This window comes from Sminthopsis crassicaudata, chromosome 2 (assembly GCF_048593235.1).
Source record: "Sminthopsis crassicaudata isolate SCR6 chromosome 2, ASM4859323v1, whole genome shotgun sequence".
Classification (NCBI taxonomy): Eukaryota; Metazoa; Chordata; class Mammalia; order Dasyuromorphia; family Dasyuridae; genus Sminthopsis; species Sminthopsis crassicaudata.
In genome coordinates, this window is record NC_133618.1 from 364,924,463 (window position 1) to 364,950,730 (window position 26,268).

Below are 26,268 nucleotides of genomic sequence, written 5' to 3' on the forward strand. Positions count from 1 at the left end.
GGGTGGTGTGTGTCTGTGTGTTTGTGAGTGTCTCTGTGTGTATGTGTTTGTGTGTGTGTGCGCGCGCGCGTGTGTAGGACACTGTGAGTCCGGGTCGCCTGGGAGGAGGAGGAGCCGGACGCGCTGGAGGGATCCGGAGGCCCCGCGCCCGGAGCTGCGCCCCCCCCTCGCCCGCCGGGGCCGCGGTAGCCCCAGCCTAGAGCCCTGCAGGCGGCCGGGGGGTGGCTCTCCGGGCCGCCCCTCCCTCCTGCCCTCCCCGGCCGGACCCTGCGCCCCCTGCGCGGCCCAGCCCCCGCCCGGCCCCGGATCCGGCGGGAGGAGGAGGAGGAGGAGGGAAGCGGGCAGGCTAGCCGGACTCCGCAGCTGTAACAGCGGCTGCCACAACTGGATCCCCGGCCCGGCCAATCCCGGCTGCGGCGGCGGCGGCGGCAGCGTCCGGGGCCCGGGAGGGTGGGAGGAGGGAGGGGAGGCGCCGCGCCCCCCGCTCCCAGCCCCCCGCCCCGGAGCGGACTGGCATGCAGAGCGAGAGGCGGCCCCGGCCCGGGTAGGCCCGCGCCCCGCCAGCGGCAGAGACCCCCCCCCTCCACTCCGGGCCTGGCCAGGCCCGGCTCTCCGCAGGTAAGCCCGCATCCCGGCCCGGCCGTAGGCGGCCGGAGTCCGGGAGTCTTTCCTCCTGAGCCCCAGGGCCTGGAGGGGGGGGCGTACGGCGCGAGGGTGGGGGTCCGGCCTGCTGTGCCCGGGCGCAGGACCTGCGGCAGTGCGCGGCGAGGGCGAGGGCGCTTTGTTCCACGGGGTTGCGCCCCGGGACGTGGCTTTTTGTGTTTCCTTTTGTGCAAAAAAAAAAAAAAAAAAAAAAAAGGAAGCGGGGCCGGGCAGGCTGCCCTCCCGCCTCTGCCCGCCTCTCCTCCCCGACCTTCTCTCCTCTCCCCGCCGCCGCCGTATCCTGCGATTAGCGAACAGGAAGCTGTTGGCCGCCCCAAGCCAGCCGGGCCCCGGAGCCCAGACCTGCGAGCGCTAGGCGCCCGCCGCCCTCGGCCCGGCTGGCGGGGGGCGTGGCGGGGCGCGCCGGGGCTGGGGGCTGGGGGTCGGGAGCGAGCCGGGGCCAGCTGGCGTGCCATCCGGAGGAAGGAACCTGGGCGCACACACATTGGGGCTCCCCCCGGAGAGATTTGGGGCACCCGGGGAGGTGGGCCAGGCTGTATTAGCAAGGACCCCGAGGTAGCCTTTGCTCCTCGATATCCCTAGGCCGGGCCGGGCTGTGGCTTGTTTTTGATTCCAGCATCAGATTTTTCTGGGCAGCCCTGGGTGCTGGTCCCGTCTCCGTTCTCTTCTGTGTGACTTTGGGCAAATCAATTCACTTGACTGAGTGTGTAAAATTCAGTTCAACAAATGTGAAGTGCCCGTGGTGCACAGGATCCGAGGTTGGCACTCTGAATTCAAAAACAGAGCAGGCTGGCACGCCCTTCTCTCAGGAAGCTTACAGTCTAACGGGGAAAGACGTGTCTACAAACGACTGATCCTAGAGAGAATGTGGCAGGGCTTTTCGGTCCAAACGGCAGAAACGAGGAGAGGAGAAATGAGTTTTAGCTGGAGGAGAACAGCTTCATGGAGGGAACAGTAAGTAGCTGGAATGTTTACTGCAGAGGTGAGATTGCAGCGTGGATAGATTAGGGGTGGACTAGTGAGGCCCTTGACTGGCAGGATCTTTATTAGGCAGTGGGAAGTAGCTGAGGATTCACTGCCTGCTTCCTATTGTGAGGATTTAATGAGAGAATGGAAGGGAAAGTGCTTTGAAAGCTATAAAGCATCTCATACCTGTGAGGGATCATTATTTTTGTTGTTATTGTATTCTCAGGCAATATGACCTTGGGTGAGTAACTACTTTCACCACCTCAGTTTCCTCATCAATCAGCTGGGGGTAAATAGTATCCATTATTTGGGGGGTGGGGGTGGAAGAGAGATAGGTTGGAAGAGGCTTTGTTGAGGAATTAAGAAACTTTAATTTTCATCCCAGCTGTCACCTTTGCGCTTTCTGTGCCAATTTCACTAACTCTAAAATCATCTTTTAGTTGTGAGAGCCATTGGTTAAAGTGGTTTGGATGAAAGACGGATAAGACCTGAGTTCAAATCCAGCTTCTTGACTCATGTTCATAGTGTGATCACAAAGCTTAACTTCTTACTGCCTCAGGCAACTGTCTTAAACTGTAAGTTACCGAGGAGTTGCCAGGTTGCTCACTGATGAGAGGGTTACTTGTGTGTGGGTGTGTGTATTTGGGAAAGACATGAATAGCTTGGTGGTTCTTAAGACACCTTTCCTTTCTGAACTCCTTCTTTTTGCCTGGCCAGCCATTCTCAGACCGAAAGCTCAGTGAGGGACTCATTTAAGCTCATATCTCAGCACAGACCACAGAAGTTCTTTCCAAATAGCAGATTTTCAGTACTTGTCTTTTGATTGTGAGTTTATAAAGCCAGTAGGCTTTTGAGGGAAACTTTGTGGTCTGCACAGCCCCCCAGGAAAGAGTTTGGGCATTGTCAGGTTTTGTTGGACTCTGGGTTTCATTAAGCCTGTCCTTGAAACCTAGGAAATTTCATCCCCTCACCCCTACCCTTTGTGTGGTCTTTAGTGGGTTAAAGGTCACAAAGCATTTTCTCATAACAGTGCTGTAAACAAGTATCAGTCTGATTTTACAAGACAGGAAAAGTGAGGCCCAGAGAGGGAATGTGGCTTGTCCAGGACCATAGGGCTAGTGCAGGTTTCTACTGTGCTACCTTACTATACATCGAGTCTTTGAGTCAGGTCTGTGCCCCGCTCTGATGGAGGAGAGATCAGAGGAAGAGACATGAACTGTGCCTCTGGGCATTCTGTCTGGAGACTGCCATTGTAAACAATATATGATGCAAGATCATATGTATAATGGGACTTGAGAACAGCAAGTGCTCTTGGTCAGGAAGGGAGAGGTCAGCATAAGTTGTGGTAGTCTAGAAGGGCTTCCTGGAGAAGGTAGAACTTAAAAACAATACTTGCCAACATTTACACACACACACACACACACACACACACACATATACAGCTTTAAAGTTTGCAAGGCACCACAGTCTGATGGATCTCAAGAGTTGGGCCAGTGTTTGTTTCTAGTCCCTTAGGTTCTCCAAAATGCTTCCTTATCTATTATTTCATTTAATGTTTACCATAAGAGGGGCTTGGGTCAGGGTTTTTTTGCCACCTCTTTTAATAGATGAGGAAAGTAGCCCAGAGTGCTTGTGACTTGCCTAAGGTCACATGGTAAGCTAGATTCTGCCAGAAAAAACCTTCTGCCGTTTGTAGAGAATGTCCCTTGATTCTTGGTTGGCCCAGGGGATAGACTAATTTCAAGAGAATCGTTTCTTTGGCTTTTGTGCCTCATTCTCCACTTATGACACCCATGGAAAAATCAGTGTTGGGTGGGACTCCAGTGTCTGGTTTGGGATGTGTGTGTGTCTCTTTTCCTCCTCTCCTTTTCCCTTTCCTAAGGGGTCAATAATAGAGGCAAATAACAGGCCTTTTGTGTTTTTTTCCCCCTCAAGTTTTCTCCTTTCCCATCTCCCCTGCAGCTTTTGAAACACCATTCACCCTCTGTGATTCAATCTTAGTGTTTTCCTCTTCTTCTTTCTGCCCCTTTAATGTGGGTATCCTCTAAGGTGCTGTCCATAAACTCTTTTCTTTTCTCTGGTCTTCCTTTGGCAGGCTTCTCTAATTTGATTCAATAAACAACCCACTGTTTCTCAAATACAACACTCATTTCTTTTCTCTGTGTCTTGGCATTGTTCCCCTCCCCCTTCCCCCACATTCCTCTGTCCTGCCTGGAATGCTCTCCCTCTTTATTTCTGTAACATAGAATCCCTCCTGGTTTCCTTCAGGGTTCAGCTCAAACACTACTGGCCTTCTCAGCCCCCACTACTCGCTAGACCCCTTCCACTAAAGTCATGCATCTTGTAGGTACTTGTTTATTTACAAGTTCCCTCTTTATTTGAATGTGAGTTCCTTTGGGGTTAAAGAGACTATTTGTATTTTTCTTTGTATCCATAGTGCTTAGCATAGGGTCTGCCACATAGTGAGGATTTAATATTTGCTTGTTGAATGACTGTTATTTTTATGGTTCAGAATTTTTATATCTTTTCTTTTTTATCATCTTCATTTTCAAATATATCCTTCTCTTCCATCTCTTGAGAACCAGCCTTTGTAATAATACTAACTTATCAACAGTCTGACAGTTATATGAAATCTATCATACTTGTAGGCTGCTCCCACTGCAAAGATCAATAAATACTTATTAAATGCCTACTCTGTTCAAAGTACTAAGGGAAATGCAAAATTAGAAAAAGAGAGTTTTTATTCTCATGGAGCTGATGATCTGAAGATGAGAGACACAAATGGAGGTAATTATATACATGGAAATATGGAAGATAAAGGAAGTTTCCTGGCATTTGAAGGCCAAGATATACAAAATCACTTTCTACATCCTCTAAATGTTATTATCACCTTGGATACTCCACTGGTACTTTAAACTCAACAGGTCACCAAATGAACCCATCTTCCCTCCCATACCTGGCCTTCCTCTCAGTTTCCTTCTCTTGGGTGACACTACCATTCTCTCAGTCACCCACACTTAAAACCTCAGTCATTCTTTGATTCTTTCTTCTACGTCACCTCCCTATCCAATTACTCACCAGGTCCTGTATCTACCTCCACAATCTCTCATCCATCCCCTTCTCTTCATTCGAATTTGCCACAAATTCAGTCTCTTACTATCTCTCACCTGGATGTATTATAATAGCCTGCTCTCTGATTTCCCTTGCTCTCTATCCCTTCTCCATTTCATCTTGTACAAGACATCTTCCTAAAGTATAATTGACCAAAGTTATTCAGTGGTTCCCTATTGTTGGTAGGAGAAAAATACCATCTCTTCTGTTTGACATTTAGTTCTTCATATCATATACAACTTTGGCCTCTATGACTTGACTCTACCCATTAAATAAAATATCTTGCTAATCCTTCTTTCCCCTGCTCCCCATCCACCTCACCTCCAAGTCCTGTCAGACTTTAGAATCTAACTTAGGTGTGATTTCTTTTAATTTTTCTTGATTTCTTTTTTTCTGATCTAAAGGGATTTTCCCCCCATTTTCTAGAACTTATGATTTGTGTTCCTCTGTAAAGTGCTCATAAAGTATTTTATATTGTTATCTTTGTAATATGATTTCAAAACCTTAGAGAAAGAAAATCTTCTATTTTAGAAGAGGTAAACATGCCCAGAAGAGATTTTACCAAAGTCACAGAACAAGTCAGAAATCAAACAATTTCCTGATTCTAAATTCAGCTCTCCTATCTTTGGCCCATGTTATAATTTATCATTATTTTTTAAATGGACAAACACTTATTTTCTCTTTGTCCCACTTCTCCCATCCCCATTGTGCCAAAGTAAAATATGCAGAGTCAAAGCAAATTCCTCTCTGAGCATATCTAAAAATGAAAAATTCTTCATATTGAGTCCATCACCCCTCTTTTTAAGAAGTGGGTATTATGTTTCATCATGGATCCTTTAGAATTGTGATATATCAGTGCAGATCTAAAAGTCTAAAATCTTTCCAAATTGTTTGCCTTTATAGTATTGTTATTGTATCACTACTTCTGTTTCTGCTCAATTCATTCCAAGTGAGTTGATAAAAGTCTTTGTTTTTCTAACACTGTTCATTTTGTCATTTTTCATTATGAAATAACATTCCACTATATTCACATACCTTAATTTATTTAGCCATTTATCAAATAGGTGGCTTCTTTTTAGTTTCCTCTTTTTTAGCTCCTGTGAAAAGCGCTGCTATAAATATTTCTGTATGTGAATTCTCTAACTCATTTCTTTGATCTCTTGCAGTTATAGGCCTTGTAGTACTATCTCTAGAGGTCTTTGAAATGTTTTTCAACATATAAAAATATAAATAGCCCAGTGATCCATCTTCTCATTGGTATTACATTCCCTCTGACGTTGCAAATAACCCATCTGTGAGGTTTTTGGAGTTTTTTTGGCCTTTTTTTTTAAATAGTATTTTATTTTTCCAAATACATGTAAAGAAAGTTTTCAACATTAATTTTTGCAAGATTTTTGTATTCCTTCCCTTACCTCCCCCCTCTTCAAGATAGCAAGCAATCTGATAGAGGTTAAACATGTATAGTTCCATATTCCCATCTTTGTCTTATTATACAAGAAAAATCAGACCAAAAGGGAAAAAACCATGAGAAAGAAAAAGCAAACAAATAACCCCCCCCCCAAAAAAAGAAAATTCTATGATCCACATTCAGTCTCCATAGTTTCCTCTCTGTATGTGGATGACATTTTCCATCCCAAGTCTATTGGAATTGTCTTGAATATGAGGTATCTTCTTGTCCCACAAAATTATTGTTCATGTCTTCCTATCATTCCCCCTTCTATCTAATATGCTGCAGGTCCCCTTCTGGGTCAAAATTTGTAAATTTTTTTTATATCATGGACTCTGTTGTCAAGGCTAGGGAAGCCTACTTATGGATTCCTCAGAATAGTGTTTTTTTAATACAAAAAAACAAATACATAGGATTGTAAAAGAAATCAATTGTATTGAAATATGGTTATAAAATACTTTAAAAGTCCTACAAGTTATTGGTACAGCTCTTAGCCTGTTCTTTTATAGATTCTGCTACTCAATAGGCTAACCTGGCCTTTTTGGACTAAACATTTCCTGGATGATGTATTTTATATTACTGGTTTCAGTTCCAGTCATTGTTGATAATAAATGGCAGCCCACTCATGTCTTAGTCATATATCTCTTCCATGGCCTTTACTTAGGGTCATCAATAATTCTGAACCTTTGAAATTGTAGTATTCCATGATTCACCACACATAGTATCAGCAAAGAGAAATAATAATGTTAAAGAAAAGATGGGCTTTTTTGATAGAGTACAGCTTGGGAGTGCCATGCAATTCCTAAATGCAATCCAACCTTCTGTCATCTCCCTATTTGATTTTGGGCCCAGTTTGTGGTCTTTCCACTTTCTGTATCTGCCCAAGATCTGTGTTCTCTTGGACTGACTCAGTGGGCTGCCAATCATGTTGCAACAATAGGTATTCTTCCTCCATTTGGTTTTTTCTCAGTTGATTGTTAGATCAGTCTCTTTTGAGCAGTCTTGAATTTTGTTTCAGAGGCCCAGTTAGTATCCAAACTTTTCATGCTGTCTGCACAATGTTATATATAAACTCAATTCTTGAATTTTATTTATTTATTTGCAGGTGAAGAAACTGAAATTCCCCAGAAGTGCCCCAGGTCACATAGGTAATAAATTGGAGAAGGCAGGATTTTAATTCTGGTCCTCTGAGTCTCTGCCTCCATTCTCCCAAAGTATCTATCTGGTTCTTCTGGAGAACCTTACCACTTCCGTTTGAACTTTTTACAAGGCATTCCCTGTGACTATAATGAGCCCTTTTGATCATACATGTCCCTTTGTTTGATGCTGAGATTGATATTTTCAGTCAGAGGATCTCTGAACACTCTTTTGGGATACTCTCTATTTTGGAATTTTCTATCATCTTAATATGCCTGGGAGATAACTGAATTCTGTCCTACTGAGTCAAAAATTTTTTTAAAGAAATATTAAAAAGCACTTTGATTTAACACTTTCTTACTATTATAAGTGTACATCTATAGACAATTGTTTGCAAAAGCTTGTCTGAATATAGCTCATTCTTTTTTTTCCTCAATAGTATTTTATTTTTTCCAAATAGATGTAAAGATAGTGTTCAGCATTCATTTAAAATTTTTCTCCCTTAACTCCCCAACTGAGCAAGTAATCTGATATAGGTTAAATAATGTGTAATTCTTTAAAAGATATTTCCCTATTTGTCACACTTGGCTTATAAAAATTTTATTGAGATGAGTTCACATAGCTTAATCCTTGATGTTTTTCTTTTTTTCTTTTCTTTTTTTTTTTTTTTTTTTTTAGTAGTCATAAAAATGCAAAGCAGCATGCTGTAAATTGGTAGAGAATTGGGCCTGACCTTATACCATAGTGTTTATGGTAGGATAGAGTTGCCAGGGGCAGGCAATGAGAATTTAAATGACTTGCTTGGGGTCACACTGAAAGGATTTGCCCTAAGTAGTATAGTGACTGACCTAAGGTTTGTCACTTAACCTCTGAGCGCCCCCAAATAATTTGATCCTGAAAGTTATTGAACATCTGCTTTGATAGAGCAAATTTCCTTACCTGAGGTTTTCCTGAATCTAGAAATCACAGATCTTGATCAGAAAAAAGTCTGATTTTTTTCCCCCAGTTGTTTGTTGACCAGTATAGATTTACATTCATAGAGAATGTTTTCTCTCCTGGAGGTTCCCTTGAATCTTGAAATAAAAAATCTAGACCCAAAAAAGTCGCATGATTTTTTTTTTTCAGTTTCTTATTTCCTTACTCTCAGATTTCCTGAAAATACATCCTTCAGTGCTTTTCAGAGTTGTGTTGCTTATAACCACAGATTTCTTTTATGTACTTGGTCCGCTCCAACCACACTGGAGACGCTAAGACTGGTGATTTAGTTGCCAAGGATGATGAAACTAGATTGCTATAGAGACCCCCGCTGAATCTGTTCTATTTTTCATCTACTTGTTGTCCCCTTTCAAGTTTCCTCTGTAAAGTGCTCTTGAGATAACCTGACATAGTTGGGTCATATGCAGATCTTTTAACATATTTCCCTTTACTGATATTCTTTATATTGTTCTATCACCTTCCTTTGTGACATTTTGAAAATAAATGTGTAGTATAAATAAATATAGCCTTTAAAAGCCTTTGCTTAAGGAGATCAGGTTTCTTTGCTGAGGAAATTTTGCTATTGCTTACATTGCTTAAACTCTTGTAGGAAGTTGAGATACAACTCTACAGCTTTTCCTTTGTCCTTTTCTTATTTCTCTGTGTAAGTAGCTTTTTTGAAAAGATCAGGTTGAAGCTATTGTAACTTAACTAGTTTCATCTCCCTATCTGGAGCTTTTCTTTCAACTTGCTCTCGACCTTTGACCTTTGCTGTAACTAGTCACTGATCTGATTCAGCTGTGGTCACCCTTGATATCCTGCTGTGTGTGTAATGATTGCTGCCTTCAGTGACCACCACATTCCAGCTCTTCTCTGAAGAAAGTCTTCAGGATACATAATTGCACATATATGTGTCTGTATATATGTGTGTTTATCTGTGAGTATATATATATATATATATTTGATATATTTTTGTTTTATTAAATATTTCCTAATTAAATATAAATTTTTGACAATTTAAAAAATTTTGAATTCCAGAATTGTCCCTTTCCCTCTTGTCCCTTTTAGATCCTTGAGAAGGTAAACAATTTGATATGCATTATACATGCAAGACACATTTCCATAAAACAAGAAAAATAAAGCGAAAAAGAAATGTTTCAGTCTGCATTTAGAGTTCATTAGTTCTTTCTCTGGAGGTGGATAATATTTTTTTGGAATTGTCAGTTGCTAGGCGCAAATAAGTTTTTTCCCTACTCTCTTCTCTCTGTCCCACTGAAGATACCAAGCATCTCTCTGTATATTGATTTGGTTCTGAGGATTTTGTCACATTTTTGATTTTTTTTAAAAATTGAACATTTCCTTTTATGTAGTCTTCTATAGCAGAAGTTTGGCATGTAAACCAAAATTATTTTCTTCATGGTATTCTTTTTATCAAGATGAAATAAATACACATTCCACAAAATAATATTCCTTATTGCTTTTTGGGTGAAAGCACCAACCAACACCTATACTTGCTTCCCTAATAATAATCTATGAGCCATGCTTCCATTTGATTGAAACTTCCTCTTGTCTCCATTTCATTTGTGAGAATGTCAATATTGATATGATTCACTTCCTCTACTAGTATGTCATAGTGGTGGTCATGAAACAATAGGATCTCACATTTAAAGTACCAGCAGTTAAATTAATGTTGGTAGACAGTCTAAAAATTGTTTGATTTTTAGCACCTTTTGGCCCCTTTCTCCAAGTTTTTTAACTGTCACTCCAGAAATAGAAAGGAACCCAAACAGAGTTTGGGGTTGCCATGGTTGAAAAATCTATTAGCTACCAGCCAGCCTTTCTTGGAGAAGAGCCTTTCTTTACTTAACTTAGTAGGTAATAAATAGCAGGCTCAGTCTTCTACCAGTACCATACTCCAAACTTTTCCAATTTAATCTGAAAGTGAATAAGAGGATGGGAATAAACATTTATTATGTGCCTGGGATTGTGCTAAGTGCTTTACAAATATCCCATTTGAAACTCACAACAACTCTGGGAGGCAGGTATATAATGGTTTATTATTCCCATTTTACCCATGGGGGAACTGAGATAAGTGACTTTCCCAGAGTTATCCAGCTAGAGAATGAGTTAGAACTCAGGTTTTCCTGACTCCAGGCCCAGGCCCTAAAAGTGACTCTTTGCACTGTGTCACCTAGCTCCTTCCTTTAAAGGATCTTAGAGAGATTGAGTCCAAACCCTTACCCATAGTCACTCAGGTTAACAGGAGATAGAGGCAAGATTCAAATTCAGGTTTTCTGATTCTGAAGCTTAATGTTCTTTACAGTGTAGCATATTGAATATATTCTATCCTCCCCCCTCATAAACAAACAGTATTCTGAGTGTAGGGATCTTGATTAATAAATCATCTTTGTCCTCTGTTACATACAGAATATAGGACATAGAAATAGCTGGTGACACTGTGGATAGAGCTCTGGCCCTGGAGCTATGAAGACCTGAATTCAAATTTGGCCTCAGACGTGAATGTAGTAACTGTGGGCAAATCCCTTAACCTCTGTTTGCCTTAGTTTCTTGATCTATAAAATGGCTGTAATGATAGCATTTATCTCCCAAAGTTGTAGTGAGGATTAAAAGACAATATTTGACATGCTATCCCGCTATATACAAACACAATAAGCCCTTTCCCTTCCCTTCCCTTCTCTTTCCATTCCTTTCCTTTTTACTTTCCTTTTCCCTTTTCCCTTTCCCTCCCCTTTCCCTTTCACTACTCTTTTTCCCTTTCCCTTCCCCTTTCCTTCCTTCCTACCTCTCCCTCTCTTTCTTTTTCTTTCCTTCCTCTCTCCTTCCTTCCCTCCCTCTCTTTCCTTTCTTTTCCTCCCTTCCTCTCTTCCTTTTCCCCTTCTTTCCCTCTTTCTCTCCCACCTAAAACTCAGAGAAGAAAGCAAAGGAGGGCAAACATCAGCTCACACAGCATGTCCCAAAAGGCTTAGGGCAGTTTTAAAGTGTGGCTTCAAAAGCTGAAGACTTTTGGGATGCTGTATAATGTCAATTCTAAATATTACTGGAAAGATCATAACTATATCTGGAAAGAATCTCAGAGGCCAAATAGTTCCACTCCTTCATTCCTGGCCAAGGGAGTTGATAGATGGTGTATAACTGATTGAACACAATAGGATTTGAACCCTCATTCTCTGACTCTAGGATCAGTGTTCTGTTCTTTCTACTGTGCATTGATATTTCCCAGGACTGGAAGTTTTCCTATATTTGAGTTATCTTGAATAAACCATGTAGTTTATCTCTTGTTTTTTAAAAAAAAGTTTATTTTTCTTGTTATATAACTTTCATTTCAAAATCTGTCACCTCATCTATCAAAAGATCCATATCCTGTAACAAAGAAGATAAAAAGGAAGAAAAAAAAACTTTTAAGCAAAACTAACCCATCTTCTAACCTAACAGTATAGATAAAGCAGTGTTCTGCACCCATAATCCCTCATCTCAGTAATGAGAAGAAGAATGTGTTGTTTTTTTTTCCCCCCCTTAGGGACCAATCTTAGTCATTATCCTTATACAACATTTAAATTTTTTTTTGTTCTTTTCATTTACATTTTAGTCTTATGTACTGTTTTCCTGGTTCTGCCTTATTTTCTCTTTCTCTTTCCCTTCCCTCCTTCCCTCCTTCCCTCCTTCCCTCCCTCCCTCCCTCAATTGGGAATGACTTGCCTGGAGTCACATAGTAAGTTTCAATTGTTTGAGACCAGATTTCAACTCAGATCCTCCTTACTCTAGGGCAGGTGCTCTCTCCAATACTGCACCTACCTGTCCTGCCTTCTATCATTTCAACTGTTCATCCAAGTCTTCCTCTGATTGCCCCATAGTCTTTCTTATGGCTCTGTATCATTTCATTACATTTATGAACCCCAGTTTATTTAGCCCATTTAAAAAGCATCTACTTAGTTTTCAGTTCTTTCCTACCACAACACTGCTGCTATAAATATTTTGGTGTAAATAGAACCATTCTTTCTATGTTTGAACTCCTTGGAATATACACCTAGCAATAAGATCTCTGGGTCAAAGGATATGAGCATTTAATCATTTCTTTAGAATAAATCCAATTCCTAGGACTTCAACAAGCAGAAAGGAAGAAGAAAAGGCTTTCCTGGGCTTGGAAAGAGTCTAAGGAAAGACATGTGAAGAGATATGAGGCTGGGGAGATCAGCCTGCTCAGTATAGATGATGAAGGGGAAGGAACATTTGACAAACATTTTGGTTTTGTGAATAATATTTTATTTTGTTCCACAATTATGTATAAAAACAGTTTTGTTTTTTTTGGTGTGAGTGTGTATGAAGCACTTGGGGTTAAGTGACTTGCCTAGGGTCTCACAGCTGATAAGTGTCAAGTGCATAGGTTTTCCTGACTCCAAGGCCTGTGTTCTATCCACTGTGTTACCTAGATGTCCCAAAACAATTTTTAACATTTGTTTTCTTTAAAAATTTTTGAGTTCCAAATTCTTTCCTTCCCTTTCTTTCCACACACCTGAGATAGTAACCAATTTGATTTTTTTTTTTTTTTTTTGGACTGGCCTTAATTATTGAATGGGTGGGGCCTCAGCCAAACTGAGATCAGCTGAAGACCTTAGCTTTAAAAGGCCAAGATCTTCCACAGCAGCCAGGGCCGTCTCCAGTCATTTTGGATCTATATCTGGCCACTGGACCCATATGGCTCTGAGGAGAAAATGAAGTTGGTAATTTGGCCCATTCCTCCTTCACTTAAATCCAATTCACTTGCATGTCATGGTATCACTTTCCCTGATGTCATGATTTTCTTCGAGGTCAAAGGACAAACAACAACGACTGATTTGATATAGGTTTTATATATGCAGTCTTGCAAAAATTTCCATGTTAGTCATCAACAAACACTTTAAAGTACCTGCTATATATACTGACTTGTGTTATATAAATTTAGATAAGACAAGGGCTGCCCATATAATATTTACAGGCCAGACTTTTTTTTAAGACAAGCATTTATAAAGTATCTTACTATGTCTCAAGGATCATGTGATCTCTCGACAGAGACTGCATCATTCAATCCTCATGACAATTCTGGGAAGTTTTTCAGAGGAGGAAACTGAGGCAAAGTGGTTAAGTGACTTACTCATAGCCAAACAACTAATGAGTGTCTGAGGTTGGATTAGAACTCAGGTCTTTTTGACTCCACACCCAGAACTCTATTCACTTCACCTCCTAAAATCCTCTAGATTGATTGTGCCTGTAGCCTGCTCCTAGCTTATGTGCAAATATATATTGAACAAATGCACTGTGGAGACCATTTCCTTAAATTTTGGTTAAGGAGTCTGTGAGAATTTTTTTGTTGGAGCCATTCCTTGTGACCCTGGAGTACCGGTTGGATATGTGTGACACCTTGTGTGATAAATAGTCTTCAATGTCCCTAGTTCTAAATCTGTTCCGAAAAGTTCACATGGGTCCTGACTCTGCAGCCCAGAAACATCCCTATTTAACTCTTTCTTTCTTGATTTCTTCCAGAATTGTTGGAACTGATACCCAGGCTTGGGAGTCCAGAGCTCTTCCAGTCCTTCCAGGAGGATCAAGGTGACCACTCGGAGCCCTTCCAGCCTCTCCTCACCTGCTGGCGGCCATGAACGACGTTGCGATTGTGAAGGAGGGCTGGCTGCATAAGCGAGGTCAGTGTCACTCTGATTCCCTAGCCCAGGGAGTCCTGGAAACTGTGCCATTTGGGATGCCTGGGTGCTTGATGTATAAGTTAATGTTGTGAAATAGTGATTTTAATTCAGAATACTGAGATTCAAACCCTTTGTTTCTTAATTATCTGTTGTGACTTGGACAAACTATTAACCTCTCTGGGGTTTGTTTTTTTCATCTGTAAAATGAAGGAATTGAAGTGGATGATTTATTCTGTATATAACCCAGGTAGGCTTCCCATGCACTATCTCATTTGAATCCACCTTGTGAGAGAAGTACTTCAAGTATGATGATCCCCATCTCACAGATGAGGATCCAGTTTTTCCTAGGGTCGCATAATTAGTAAGCGACTGAGATGGGGTTCCACATAGGTCTTCTTGAATGCAAGTCTAGTGGCCTACCTGCTAGGCCATGCTGTCTGTCCACAATACAGGTGTAATAGCTCAATGAAAGGCTATTGGAACTTATAAGAGCTTTGTGAGCTGGGTGGTGGGCAAGGCAAGGGGAGGGTGGGGACAGGTAGTCTGCCTTACCCAAGTTATGGTTTCCTCAGTGCCAGGCTGTGTGCACAGCAGGTAGTTAATAAGTGTTTCTTGAGCTGGCGTTGAGAGATGAGAGGCAGGAGGAAGTATTCTAGGGGTGTATGTATGTATGAAGGGTTGCTTAGCTTCAAAGGCTTGCAAGTTGGAATAAAAAGCTTATGGGGTCCTCTATAATAAGATTTTAGGGGTCAGGAAAATTCAGAAGAAGAAAGGAATGGAGTCATTCAATGACACAGTTTTATCAAGCAAAAAAAAATTGTTTAGCTGTATCAATTAGTAAGCATTTACTAAACACTTTCGGTGTGCCAGACACTGTGTTAAACTCTTAGGACACAAAGAAAAGCAAATAGTCCCTAAAAATATATTTTAGTGGGAGGAGTCAACATGTATATAAATAGTTACAGGATCCAAAATTATTCCTCCTTTAGGAAGGCACTGGCAGCTAGAAGGATCAGGAAAAGCCTCCTCTATAAGTCCAGTTTGATTTGAGTCTTGAATTACATAGGTATTTTAAGAGGCAGAGGTAAGAAGGGAACACATTTTAGGTATGGGGTACAGCAAACACAAAGGCTTGGAGTTAGGGTATTGATCAAGCAGGGTGCTATGAGAAACCATAGTGGGCCAGCACAGCTGTTCAGTAGAGTCAAGTATAGGAGGAGAATGAAGTGTAAGAAGACTGAAAGGAAAGAAAGGGGCCAGGTTTAAGGGCCTTTAAATGCTAGAGTTTTTAATTTGTCCCTAGAGGGTAAGCAGCAGCAACTGAATTTTAAAATACTAATTGTGAAAGCCCTTAGCACAGTGCCTCACATATATAGTAAGCATTATGTAAATATTAGCTGTTGCTCTACTATTATTATTGTTTAAGAAAGGTAACATGGCTTGACCTTTTGGCAGCTCTGTGGAAAATAGATTGGAATATGAGAGCACAATTAGGAGGTTGTTGCATTTGGCCAGGAGAGAGGAGATGAAGCGCAGGGCTAGAGAGTTGATAGTGTGAGGAGGAAATGTATTCTAGAGACATGGGGGGCCATACTTAGGTGACTAGAACAAAGGTGATACCCTGCACTATAATAGGGAAGTTCAAAAGAGGGGTAGGTTTTGGGGAAAAGATGATAAATTCTATTATGGACATGTGGAATTAGAGGCATGTCTGGCACATCCCTAATAGGTACTTAGTGAGATAGTAGAATAGTCTGGGGTCTTTTTTTCTTCTATGCAAAATCTGTGTATGTATGAGTTTAGGATGAGTGGAGATGCTTGTAAAGGGGGAGCCATCTGCCTTGACCACTTTCTTCCTTAGACCAATCTCTCTGGGAGTTAGTTGATCTGCTTTGAGCAAGGTGAGTCCAGGAAAACTGTGGGTTTTCCAGAGCTGGAGGCCCTCAGGCTGTTTTATCAGTGACCTTACCTGACTCCCAGGGGTGTCTTTGGCTTTCCTGGAAGGGAAAGGAAAACATTAGGTGCTTTCCACTTTCTACAAACTGACTGGACAGAAGCCCTAACAGGTTTCTGTACCTTGAAAGTTGGAAAGAGTCTTAAAATCGTGTCCCCCAGAAGATTAGAACTGGAAGAAGGACCCTCAGAGACCATCTTTTCCAAACCTTCCTATTTTGCAGATGCAGAAAGCAAACCATAGGGAGGGGTCACATAGCAAATAAGTAGAAAGTAGAAACCAGAACCCAGGTCTCCTGACCCTCAGCCTGGGAGTCCATCCTGTCTCTCATTGTTACTTTGGAGAAGGAAGGGATTGAATCATATTTTCATTTTCCATCTTCCTCTATTCCCAGCACATAATAGGTGCTTAATAAGTGCTTGTTAAATTGACTTTTTCAGAGAGGCATAGGACTTTTTCATAGGAGACAGAGTATTGGCCCCAAAGGCCTCTAAAATAGGATGGCTTAATATCCTGTCTCTAACATTTCCCAACTGAGTGGCCCAGGGACTTGATTTCCCTGAATTGACTTTGTAAAATGGGGAGAAAATGCCTGTGGTACAGGGTTGTTGAGAGGATAATGCCTTGTAATACTTAAGACTTGAAAAATTCAAATAATCCATGGGGCTAGTTATTATATTTCAAACTTTCTGTGTGATATTAGACAGTTCTTTTTCTTTTTTTTCTCTTTTCTTTCCCAAATATAAAATTAGAGCTTTAGAATAAAGTAGAAAAGTTTAAGGTCCTTAGGAGCTAGATATGTTAGCCTATCTTATCTTAGGTCTGTTCTGCTCTGAGTCTTCTTGGTCACTCTTTACATTAGGAAACTTTTCTTCTCTCTGCCAGTATAAGCTGAGGGCCTACCTGGAGGCTGGATTTCTTGGTCAGGTAGTAAGAACCCACAGAAGCAGCTGTGGCTTGCATTCCCTGCCCCTCTCCCTTATCTGTTAGGAAAGGGAACTTCTGAGGGGTGCTGGTCAGGGGTTCTCAGTCATTGCCACAGAATTTGAGTTGGAAGCCACCTGTGAATCTGCTTCCCTGGACCTGCATTGTGGGCAAGAAGCCTCTCTCTATATTGTGCCTGATAAGTTCTAATGATTTTACATCAAGCATAAACTTATTCATTTTTTACTTTTCTATCTTGTCTAGTTTAACTCTTGGGGCCAAGTAGAAAGTCCAGTTTTCTTCAATTCCTTCTGGGAGGGAGGAACTATATTCCCATGGAACAATCCCTGGCTTTGGCATCAGAGGATCTGATTTCAAATTTCTCATGCTATCTGTGTGACCTTGGGCAAGTGACTTAACTTTTTTTTTTTTTTTTTTTTTTTTTTTTGTAAAAGGCCTCAATTTCATTAACTGTAAAATGAGGGGATTAGACCAGGTGACTTTTGAGGGCCACTTCCAGTGGCAGCTCTATAATCCTTTGAAGTCAATTAAATTAAATATTGGGTACACTATTGATTTTTAGTTATCCTGTGTCCTCAGAGTGGTTAATGGGGCAAATGAATTCCATTCAAATTTAACAAAAACTCTGACCCTTCTGGATTTGGGGTTTGAGAGAGGGAGGCAGCATGGCATGAAATGAGAGCTTTTTTATTTAGAGTTTGGAGTCCTGCATTCAAATTATGATTCTGTCCCTGACTCATTTTGCGAATGTGGACGTCTTAATACCACTTACTCCATCACTCCTAGGGCAGTAGTGAGGAAAGTACATTGAAAGCATTAAAATGCTTTACAAGTGGGAATTATGGTGGCTTTCTTTACCTTCGGTGAAGACCTAGCCAAGAAATGGGTGCAGTTTTACCTTAGATGAGAAGGAACATATTTTAATGGTAGACCACAGAAAAGTGGACAGGTGTCCATAAAAGATGGGGATAGGGCAGAAGGGGGATTTCCTATTTTAGGCTAAGTGGAACTAAAGGAAGTTGATTAAAGGGAGGTGGGGTTTTTAACGACTGTTTTTGAGGAACAAGGGTAGAGGCCTTGTTAGACCGGATCAGGGGTAGTTGGATATAGTGAGAGAGTTCTGGGTTTTACAGCTTGAGGTTCAGTTCCACTTAGTTCCTGTGTGATCCTGGCTCTCTGTGCCTTGTGTGTTTCTCATCTGTAAAATGAGGAAGGTTGGGCTAGATGATTCCTAAGGTTCCTAAGGAAGCATAGGCTCTCAAAACCAATTCCGAATTAGCATTTCAGGTTTTCAAGACCTCCCTATTCTTTCTGTTCCTGAACTTCTTTTTCTGACTTCTGGATTCTTTGCTCATGGGGTTCCATTGCCTCCAATGCCTTCCTCTATTGAAATCATCCTCATGCTGAAAGACCTAGTTCCAGTGTCAGCTTCTTCATGAAGCCCTACAAGTCTATTTGAATTTCTCAAGCTGGTAAATGATTTTGATTTCTTCAACAATAGCAAACTTATTAAATGCCTGCTTCTGGATCATAAGGAGAAAAATAATTCCCATTCCCAGGGAATTTAACATTCAGTTGGGAGAAAGTCAGTATCTACAGATACAAGTACAACATTCTCAGAGCACAGAGACTTGGTTAACAACTAGAGACATCAGGAAAGATTTCTGTTTGGAGGGAGCATTAAAGCAAAACCTTGATGAAAGCTAGAGATTGGAAGTCTCAAGAGACAGAAGTGAGAAGTGAGCTTTGCAGGCTGTTCAGAGAAATGGCTGGAGATGGTAGGTCAAGCTACGATGTATGGTGGCCAGTCAAAAGAAATAAGTCTGGAAGGGTTGTCAGGAGCTAGATTATGGAAGCCTTTAAATACTATAATCAGGAATTTGTGTTTTTATCTTAAAAGCAGGGATTCACAGAAAAGATTTGAGAGAAGTGACAGTGACATCAAGAATGTAAATTAATATAATAGCTATGAAGGTAATAGATTAAAGAGAGGGAAGCCAGGAGACCACTTAGGAAAACTGTTGGACATATCCAGACAAGGGCTGATGAAGGACAGACCTAGGATGATAATAAGTAAAAAAAAAAAAAAAAAAAAAAAAGAGAGAGAGAGAGAGACAGGAGATTTGGTAGACAAGGCATAAACAACATTTGGCAATTATTGAATATGGGGGGAGAATGGAAGAAAGAGAGCTAGGGGATCAACTTAGGGGAGTAGAAGAATGTTAATCACTTTAACAGAAGTAGGAAATTTTAGAGAAGGATAAGTTTGGGGTGAAAGTTAGTGAGCCCTGTTTGGGACAGGTAAAATTTGAGATGCTGTTGGGATACTCACGTCAGGGATAGGATAGAATTCAGTAATCATTTGATGGTTGAGGAATCAGAGGCCTCAAGATATAATGAAAGGTCTTGCAGCCCAGAACATTAAAAGAGAAGATGTCAAAGCTGTAATGGACTTTAGAGACCATTTAGCAACTAGATGGCCCAATGGATGAAGTGCTGGGACTAAGGTCAGAAAAACCTGAGTTCAAATTTCAGATAATTACTAGCTGTGTGATTTTGGGCAATTAGCAACTAGATGGCCCAATGAATGGAGTGCTGGGACTAAGGTCAGAAAAACCTGAGTTCAAATTTCAGATAATTACTAGCTGTGTGATTTTGGGCAAGTCACTTAACTCTTTCTTCATTCACTGGAGAAGGAAATGCCAAATAATTCCATTATTTTTGCCAAAACAGCCCCATGGAGTCATTAAAAATTGGACAGAACTGAATAACAACAGCCCAGAACCCTCATTTTACAGATGAGAAGGCCAGAGAGAAGGAATTTAAGCAGGATCTGTTAGAACCTGGAATGATAAGACCTGAAGAGACCTTAGAGTTAGTATAGTGCAATGTTCATTTTTAAATTTAAATTTAAAAATTTTCGAACTTACAAACACCAAATAAAATGGGCATTTCCATAAATGAAGTAGAACAGAAAATGAGAATTGTATATGAAATGTCCATCTCTATTACTTTCAGCTTGCTTTTCCTTTCAGGTATATGATAAATAATAAAACATTTAATTTTCAAAGCAATCTTTGTTTGTGTTTTCTTCTAAACTTCCTTCTGTTCTCTTTTCACATTTTAAAAAAAATGCTTGTGAGCTCTTTTTCTTTTTTTCTTTATCAATTTTATTGCTAGCTCTTCTCTCCCTTCCCCCTTCTCACCTCTTCATTGGGGGTAGGGGAGTGGGAAAGTTGGTAACAAGTCAAGCAGAACAAATTCTCACAGTGGTGCTGTCTGAAAATGTATGTCTCATAACATGCCATCACTGATCTGTCAGGAAGTGAGTATCATGCTTCAGCATAATTCCTTTGGAATCATGGTTGATCCCTGTGCTGATCACAGCTCAGAGTTCCTAAATCTCTCCCGAGTTTTTCTCCACGGTGATGTTGTATACATTGTTTTGGTTCTGCTCATTTCTAATACTGTCAGGAAACTGAGACCCAGAAAGGGAAGGGATGAACTCGAGGCTTCAAAATAAGTCATTGAGGCAGAGTCAGGACTCCAACCATCCCAAGTCTCAGGCCAAAATGCTTCCTACCACAAATTAGAGCTTGAGAAATATTGACTGAAGGAACAATTGATTCCCTAAGTCTCCGAGTCCCAAAGTGACTTTACTCCAGAGCTCAGGCATCCCACTGAATTGCTGTATTTCTTTCCCTGCCTCTTTCACCCGGAAAGGGAAAATAAAAAAGAAACTACAATCCCTGGGGGCGGGGGGGGGGTGTGTGTGGAAAAGAGGGGGCTAGGGGGAGGAAATGACTGAGCAGCCTTCTGTCTGCCCTGCTGAGGGGAGGGGATCCTGCCACACTTAGAATAGGATGAGATCACCAACATCTGGGAGAATGAGTTGAGCTGGAGGGAAGAGGAAATCTCTCCTGGCTGGGTAGGACTGATTGGGAGAGCTCTGGGGCCAGGAGGTGTGGTTTGGGGGAATGTCAGAAATTGAAGCTTACAGGAGGTTTGAGGAGTCACCCTGTCTTTTGGGAGGAGGATACTTATCTTGAGAGCTGAGTGTAAGGAAGACCTTTCTGATGATTACAATGTCCTAAAGGGGACTGACTGGTCAGCCTCAGGAAACTCCTCGACATTGGGTGTCAGTTGATATTTATAAAGATGATTAGAACACTGGAGGAGAAGGTTAGTCAGGGATGAGCACTAAAGTTTTGATAACTCTGAGTTTAGATTCCTACAATCAAAGGATTTTAGAACTAGGTAGTTAGTACCTAGAACAAAGCTTATTAAATTGTAGGTGCAACTCCCCCCATGTGAAGGTCTTCTAACTGGATATGGGAGTCTCAAAATTGTGATTTATTATCAATAAATGTTTGATCTGTGTATTATATATCTGGAGTGTCATAAAACTTTTTTGGGGTGAAAAAATTTAAAAAACCTTAAACCTGAGTTTAAATCCTGTCTCGGACACTAATAAGCTGGATGAACTTGATTAAGTCACTTAATTTCTGTGCCTCGTTTCCTCATCAGTAAAATTTGGATAATAACATCTACCTCCTGGTATTGTTAAGAGGATCAAATGAGATAACATATATGATTTTATTGTTGTTGTTCAATCGTATCCAATTTTACATGAATCAAAGATACCAAATTGGTATAACATCTACTTCCTAGTATTGTAATGAGGATGAGATGAGATAACATACATGACTTGATTGTTGTTCAGTGATGTCTAATTCTACTGTGTCAAAGATACCAAATTGGGATAATAATATCTACCTCCTAGTTTTGTTGTGAGGATCAAAAGATTAGTTAACATATATGATTTTATTTTTGTTGTTCACCTTCTATTCTGCTTGTGTCAAAAATACTAGAGTGGTTTGAGATTTCCTTCTTCAGGGGATTAAGGCAAACAAGATTAAGTGACTTGACCAGGATCACACAGCTATTAAGTGGCTGAGGCTGGATTTGAACTCAGACCTTTATGCCCCCTGGCTCAGCAGCCCATTTAGGGTATCACTTTGCTGTCCCAGAGATACTGGAGTGGTTTGCCATTTCCTTCATTGGATTGAGACAGACAGGTTAAATGACTTAGCCAGGATCACATAGCCAGTAAGTAGATAAGGCCAGATTTAAACTCAGTTTTTTTGCCTCCAGGCCCAGCACTCTCTCCACTGAGTCGTTGCACCTTGCAAACCTTACAATGATATATAAATTGCAATTTTATATAAAAGCTATTATTATTGCTGTTGTTATTGCAATTATTTTTATAATTGAGAAACTCAATAATTACATATTTAATCTAATTCCTTTTACTGACTGAGAGCAAGGCTCAGAGAGGGAAGGTGATTTATTGGGGTCCCACTGCTAGTTAGTGTCAGAATGATTTGAATTCAGATTGCCTGACTCCCAATTTTATCACGCTTTCCTTAATAGACAGTCCCTATATTCAGATTCCATCTGCTTGGGATGTATTGTGGTAGAAGGGAGCCTTGGCTGGCTTCTAGTCCAGCTTTGGCCCCTGCTTATAGCTCTGTGACCTCAGGCCTCTCTGGGCCCAAATGCCCCACTTGTTAAACTAGGAGAATAATCCCTGACCTATAGGGCTGCTGCTTTGAGGCTCAAATGAGATAACTTGTGTAAATGTCCTTTGTCCGTCACAAAGCATGACCCACATGTAAGGGAGGGAACCTTCCCATCTGCCACTTAGATGTGTCACATGGAAGAATTGGCTACAGTTACTTCCCTAGAGGGCTCTCTAGGTATTACTGTGTCCGGAGGGACCTCTCTCCGAGGCTGACCTGAACCAAAGATTTGTGATATCCAACCACCAGTCATTAACTGGACTATTACTCTAGAATTAGAGATTTAGAGCCAGAGCAGACCTTGGAGATCATCTGGCTGGGCCCTGCCTCATTTTACAAATGAGTAAACTGAGGCAATAGAGGTTAGTTAGTTGTTCAAAGTCACACATAATACAAAGTAAGCTGGAATGTCAGCGTAGGTGCTTTTCCCATCCTGTTATACGACCTTTTAAAGTGTTAAGTGATATTTCCTCACAAACTGCCTATAATTTGGCCTTTCTCAGAGCCAGACAGGCTGCATCATTATTCTGAACTGGGGACGTAGGGAGCTCTAGTCCTGTCTGAACTTGAGCTCCTCAGCATTTGCTGTGTGGGAGAATTTAGCATCACTTGAGAAGGTTCTGCCATTTGTCAGTTTACAATATAATTAGTCTGTACTGGGTGTCTGGTGCTTGTCTGGGCCTTAAGGGAGACAGACGGAGGGGCAGGTTGGAGCCCTGACCTCAGGGAGCTTATAGTCGGGCAGGGGAGGAGGAATGAGACTCCTATGTGATTAAACTCAAAGCCAAAGCTTGCTCTTCCTCTCTATCCAAAGAGGCCATTTCTTGCTATCTCTTGGCTTCTCCCCTAGGTGGTTACAGGGCCAGACCATCGTTTCCCAAGAAGAGTAGAATCCAACGCAGAGTCTATGATCTTTATTTCTCCCCATTTTCCAGCCTTTTTCCACCCTCCATTCTGGCCCATCTAGTCCAATCCAGAGCTTTCTTGATCTCAGGAGAATGCTGCTTTAAAATCTGGGGAGCAGTCAGTGATGGCTGTGTATACATTCAGGGTCTACGCTATGGGGCTTAGACTCTCGGGTGCTGTAGAAATTAGACATTCAGTCCTTCTTGAATTAATGATGATTGGGGAGCAGAGAGATCAGGTGGCCTTAGTGATAAAGAAGGCTTCCTGGAAGAGGTGGGGTTTAAGCTACGCCATCATCCTCAGAGATCTGGAACTGGAACGAACTTTTAGAGGTCATCTGGTCTAAGATGCTTCTTTTACAGATAGGGAAATTGAGGCCTACTAAAGTCAGATAATTGTCCAAGACCCGTGGTGCCTCAGTGTCCTTGGTGACTGAGCTGAGGTTCAGACCTCTGACTCCAGATTGCGCATTATTGTAAATGAGGTTGCTAGAGTTTGGGGGCAGTTGAAGAGAAGGAGGAAAAGAGGAGGCAGAGCAATAGGGCCAGAGGTTAAGAGCACACAGTGGGTGGTAGGATCACTAGAGAAGAACAGACTAGATGGAATGGAGAACTGCTTGCTGGAAATTGGAGAAAAGAGATTATAGGCAATGTATTGGATACTCTTCTTGGGAAATGATAACCTGGTGCTTAGGGAAAGGCCAGTGGCTTACTACCACCTTGAGTACAGAAAAGAAGAAAACTTTGGTTTTTTTAAAACCCTAGAAATCTGAGTGATAGAGAGATTTGGCCGTTTCTTTTCTTTAAAAAAATTAAATTAAATTTTATATTATTATTTGATTAATATTATAATTATGAAATTTATATATTATAATATGTTTTAAGTTCTGAACTGTCTCCCTCCCTCCTCAACCTTTATTGGAGAAAGCCATCATTTTACACACACACACAAAACCATACTTTATCATTTATTATTAGGTGGTTAACTCCTTCTTAGGTTCTTTGTAGTTGATTTCAGTATTTATAATATTTTTCACAGTTATTCTTTAAAAATATTGTTGTTACTGTTATAGAATGTTCTTTTGGTTCTCTGCTCATTTCACATCATTTTATGCAAGTATTTCCATGTTCTTCTAAAATCAACCAGTTTATCATTTCTTACAGCACAATTATTCCATCACAATTATATACCACAACTTGTTTAACCATTTCCCTAAATGATGGGTATTCCTTCAATTTCCACTTCTTTGCCATCACAAAGAGAGCTGCCATAAATATTTTTTTTCTCTTTTTTCCTGTTCACCTTGGGAAACATATCCATACAAGTGGTATTTTCTGAATCAAAGAATATGCATAGTTTTTATAACTCTTTGGGCATAATTTCAGATTGCTCTCCAAAATGGTTGCTCAGTTTGCAATTCTACCAACAGTGTATTAGGGTCCTAATTTTTGCACATTGCCTCCATTTGTCATTTTCCTCTTCCATTATTTTAGCCAATCTGATCAGTCATATGGTATCTCAAAGTCATCTTAATTTATATTTTTTCTAATCAGTAATGATTTAGAGCATTTTCTTTTCATATCACTATATGCAGGTTTGATCTCTTCATCAAAAAACTGCCTGTTCATATCCTTTGACTATCAGTTGGGGAATGACTCATATTCTTATAAATTTGACATTTTCTTTATATATTTGAGATATGAGCCCTTTATCTGAGAAACTGTCCTCAAATTTTTTTTTAGTCCACTTTTCTTCCAATCTTGGCTATATTGGTTTCATTTCTACAAAATCTTTTTATTTAATATAATTAGAATTATTCATTTTATATAAGCCTGATAAGTAACGTATTCGATGTTACTTAGGATATCATCCTTTATATCTAGGTCATTTATCCATCTTGACCTTATCGCAATAAGTAATCTATATCGGATTATTACCAGACTGCTTTTTACATTTTTGCCAGATAGTGAATTTTTATCCCCAAAGTTTAAATCTTTATATTTGTCAAATACAAAGTTATTGTAATCATTTATTGCTAAATATTACATGTCTTCTCTATTCCATTGATTCATCTTTCTTTTTTTTTTTTTTAGTCAGTACCAGAGAGTTTTGATTGTTACTGCCATATAATACAATTTAAGATCTGGTACTGCTAGACTTCCTTATTTTATTTATTTTTTTCATTAATTCCTTTAATATGCTTGACCTTTTGTTCTTACAAATGAATTTTATTTTTTTCTAGCTCTGCAAAATAATTTTTTGGTCATTTAATTGGAATGGCATTGAATAAGTAGCTTAGGTACAATTGGTTGTTTTTATTATAATGGCTCTGCCCACCTATGAACAATTATTATTTTCTCCAATTATTTAAATCTGTATTTGTATTTGTGTTTTAAAATTATGTTCATGTAGTTCCAGGGTTTGCCTTGGCAGGTATACTCCCAGGTATTTTATATTGTCTATGTTATTGCAAATGGGATATCTTTTACTATCTTTTCTTATAGGGTTTTGTTAGTGATATATAGAAATGATGATGATTTATGCGGACTTATTTTATATCTTGCTACTTTATTAAGTTATTAATTGTTTCAGTTCATGACCATTTCTGATATGGACCTTGTGGTCCCTTCCTTTGTTACAACATACTCTTCATTAATGAGACAGTTCTTACTAGTAAAGAGTATCACGTGGGTTCTTAATCTGGTTCTCCCACTGATTTGCTGTTTGATCATAGGTTATTTGTTCAACCTAGGCCTCACTTTCCCCATTTATAAAATGAAGGCTTTGGACTGGATGATCTCCCAAGGCCCTTTGTGTTATAGTTTGTGGTCTGTATGGGAGCAGGGATGGACCCACGATACTTGTTAACATGTGGCTACATTAGAT

General features: G+C 40.4%; 1 protein-coding gene across 2 annotated transcripts in view; it reads left to right on the plus strand.

The window, feature by feature from the left end:
- The first annotated feature begins 463 nt into the window (after positions 1–463).
- AKT1 (AKT serine/threonine kinase 1) overlaps positions 464–26,268 on the plus strand; it is a 124,521-nt gene continuing 98,716 nt past the window's right edge. Inside the window, exons 1-2 of one of the 2 annotated variants that reach the window (XM_074291038.1) lie at positions 464–618; positions 13,838–13,995. In XM_074291038.1, the coding sequence (XP_074147139.1) occupies positions 13,950–13,995 (46 nt within the window). In that variant the 5' untranslated portion in view covers positions 464–618; positions 13,838–13,949. Of the gene's footprint in view, positions 619–9,121; positions 9,237–13,837; positions 13,996–26,268 lie in introns of those variants that run through there. The other variant, XM_074291037.1, reaches the window with a different exon arrangement.